The 2,609-nt window shown below is 34.9% G+C and overlaps 1 protein-coding gene across 1 annotated transcript; it reads left to right on the top strand.

Annotated features, from left to right (window-relative positions):
* Positions 1–372: 372 nt before the first annotated feature.
* Positions 373–1,933, top strand: LOC145006031 (uncharacterized). Its single transcript, XM_078965123.1, has 2 exons — positions 373–1,120; positions 1,279–1,933. The coding sequence occupies exons 1-2, from the start codon at positions 448–450 to the stop codon at positions 1,725–1,727; spliced, it is 1,122 nt and encodes a 373-aa protein (XP_078821249.1). The 5' UTR covers positions 373–447; the 3' UTR covers positions 1,728–1,933.
* Positions 1,934–2,609: the final 676 nt, after the last annotated feature.

Below are 2,609 nucleotides of genomic sequence, written 5' to 3'. Positions count from 1 at the left end.
AGATAATAATAAGAACTTATAAATGTTTAGCTTTTGGTGTCTTAGATTGTTTATTTAAAATGTCTATATAAAACCAAGAAATGACATTTTTTTATTGTCCTAATTTTAATGAAAAATAATAAATGTTACATGTGAATTCGAATACTTTTTATTCGAATCTAGTTTATATATTTGGGTTTTCATACTCTACAAAGAATGCAAAGTTTGATGGGAAGCTACGTAATTTCGTTTGTTTTGGAATGGAAATAGATTAATTGAGTGAAATGCATAATTTCGTTTAAGGATAGATATTGACACTTCCATCAAACTTAAAGTACCAAGATGTAATATTCTCTCATTTTTATACCTCGGATCGTTTTCCATAATCCATATGATTGCTTATATAATCTCCTTCTTACAATACACACAGACTCACAGAGCTTTTGATTCAAAAAGGTAAAGTTGAAAATGGGTTCTTCAACATCATCACTCTCTCTAAGGATTCTGTTAACCTCCGCCGGCGTTTTATCGGTAGCTATGGTAATGAAATTATGCATTCCGTTGATGTTAAACTTCGCCGTGTACGACATACCTGTTATTTGGTCTGTTATACTTTCCTGGCTCAGGCCGCCGTATCTATACGTTGTCATCAATGGCATCATCATAATCATCGCCGCCTCTTCACGCTTCCACCACCACTACAATCACTACCACTTCGAGCTTCAAACTCACCCATTAGTTAATGAAACGAACTCTCTTCCACCGCCAGATCTACCGTCCGAAATTCAATCCTTGACGGTTCAGCCGAGATTTGATATTTTGGAGCATCCGCCGGTGGTTTTCGGGTTCGAGGATGAAAATTGGGAGACGAAGGAAGTGTCTGTGGTATATGAGAATGAGATTGAACCTCCGATTATAGAGATTGAGACAGTACCGGTGAATGATTCAGATGTTGTTACAGCCGAAGTTGAAGAGAAATTTGAAATTCCGAAATCATCGTGGAATTCACCGCAGTTGATGATAAACTCGCCCTCACCGGGGGAGAAAATTCAATCAGACTTCATTCCGCCGGTGAGAGAAAGGCCGCTCGTAAGTTCCAGATTTGCTCATCAACGGAGAACGGCGAAAATCAATCCCGAAGGTAAAATTCTTCAATAATAATTCGTTATACAAGTTAACCGGTATATGATCGTAATCGAATAGTTCCTGCTGAATTTACTTTAATTTCACCGGTGCCGGAAAATTATTAAAATCATCTTATGCCATTAGAACAATAAGTATCAGCGTCTTATTCTACAGGTGTTAAATCGCTAAGAGTATCGAAAGCGAAGAAGCATGATACATTGGAGAGCACATGGAAGACGATAACCGATGGCCGTCACATGCCGCTGAATAGACACCTCCGGAAATCCGATAACTTCGAGAACCACCATCACCACGCGCCACCTATGGATGCGCTCCCCGGAGAACAAGGTCCGTCATCGGCGGCGGCGGAAAATAATTTGATGAACAAATCAGAAACATTCAATGACCGTACCGATTACGACAACCAGAGCCACCGTATTCCGTCGTTGAAAAACTCATTGCTGTCGGGTGGCGGGAGGCTGAGAAAAGAAGGATCGCTGAGTCAAGATGAGTTGAATCGGCGAGTTGAAGCGTTCATAAAGAAATTTAACGATGATATGAGGTTACAGAGGCAAGAATCGCTACAGCGATACATGGACATGATAAACCGAGGGGCAGAATAGGTACAAAAAAAGAAGTTAGCTGTTCAAACTGAAAAGGATTTTTCCAGAAAGCTTTTATGTTACAATTTTAATTGTAAAAAAAAAATATTTTTTTATGGGATCTGATAGGTTGCTGCTGTTGTCTAGTTCACATCGAACTAAATATTACTTTTCTTTTGTATAAAGCATAGTATGTGAATACTATTTATGCAGATTTTTTTTATTAATTATCGAGTTAAATGTGTTTTTATATAGTGGATTAGTGATATTCTTCTTTTTTATATATTTATTTATTTATTTTTATTTCTTTATGTAATGAAGTGGACATTATGCGATACAATATTGTTTAACATGGAGTATGTAGTCAAGTATCATAGAAGCATTTAAGCTCTTACTATATTGTTATTTTATCTAAAATATTTTAATATTTTATAAAAACTCCGGTTTACAGAATACATGTATTGAGTATTGACAACATAAAAAAGAAAATAATTTCCATTGATTTCCATAAAATTAAGTTGATTTAATTATATTTTGTCATCATATATTGTCTGACAAGTAAAATAAGGAAAAATTAGATAAGTTGCTTTTAATGTGGGAGAGTAAATTAAAAAAAAAAAAAAAACACTCAGTTTACATCAAAATTCTAATTTAATACTGTGTTTTTTTTTTTGTCTCAAATTTGACACTCTGTTTTCCAATTTATTATAATTCTGACCACTTGACCGGTCATTGGTCAACCAGGTTACATGCTGATGGACATGATGACGTGTCAGTTTTTGATCACGTGGCATGCTGACGTGTCAAAATTGAATTTTTTTTTCTACAAAAAACATTAAGTTTCACTTTTTTTTTCGATTTTGATACTAAATTTAATTTTTCTTTCAATTTTAACACTATGTT

The sequence above is a fragment of the Lactuca saligna genome, chromosome 7 (assembly GCF_052625555.1).
Source record: "Lactuca saligna cultivar CGN05327 chromosome 7, ASM5262555v1, whole genome shotgun sequence".
NCBI classification, from domain to species: Eukaryota; Viridiplantae; Streptophyta; class Magnoliopsida; order Asterales; family Asteraceae; genus Lactuca; species Lactuca saligna.
The sequence above is the reverse complement of the archived record's forward strand: the minus strand, read 5'-3'. Positions and strand labels throughout refer to the sequence as shown.

Coding starts and splice junctions, on each gene's coding strand:
- LOC145006031 (XM_078965123.1), top strand. CDS start 448: ATGGGTTCTTCAACATCATCACTCTCTCTAAGGATTCTGTTAACCTCC. Junction 1,121..1,278: donor GGCGAAAATCAATCCCGAAG/GTAAAATTCTTC, acceptor CTTATTCTACAG/GTGTTAAATCGCTAAGAGTA.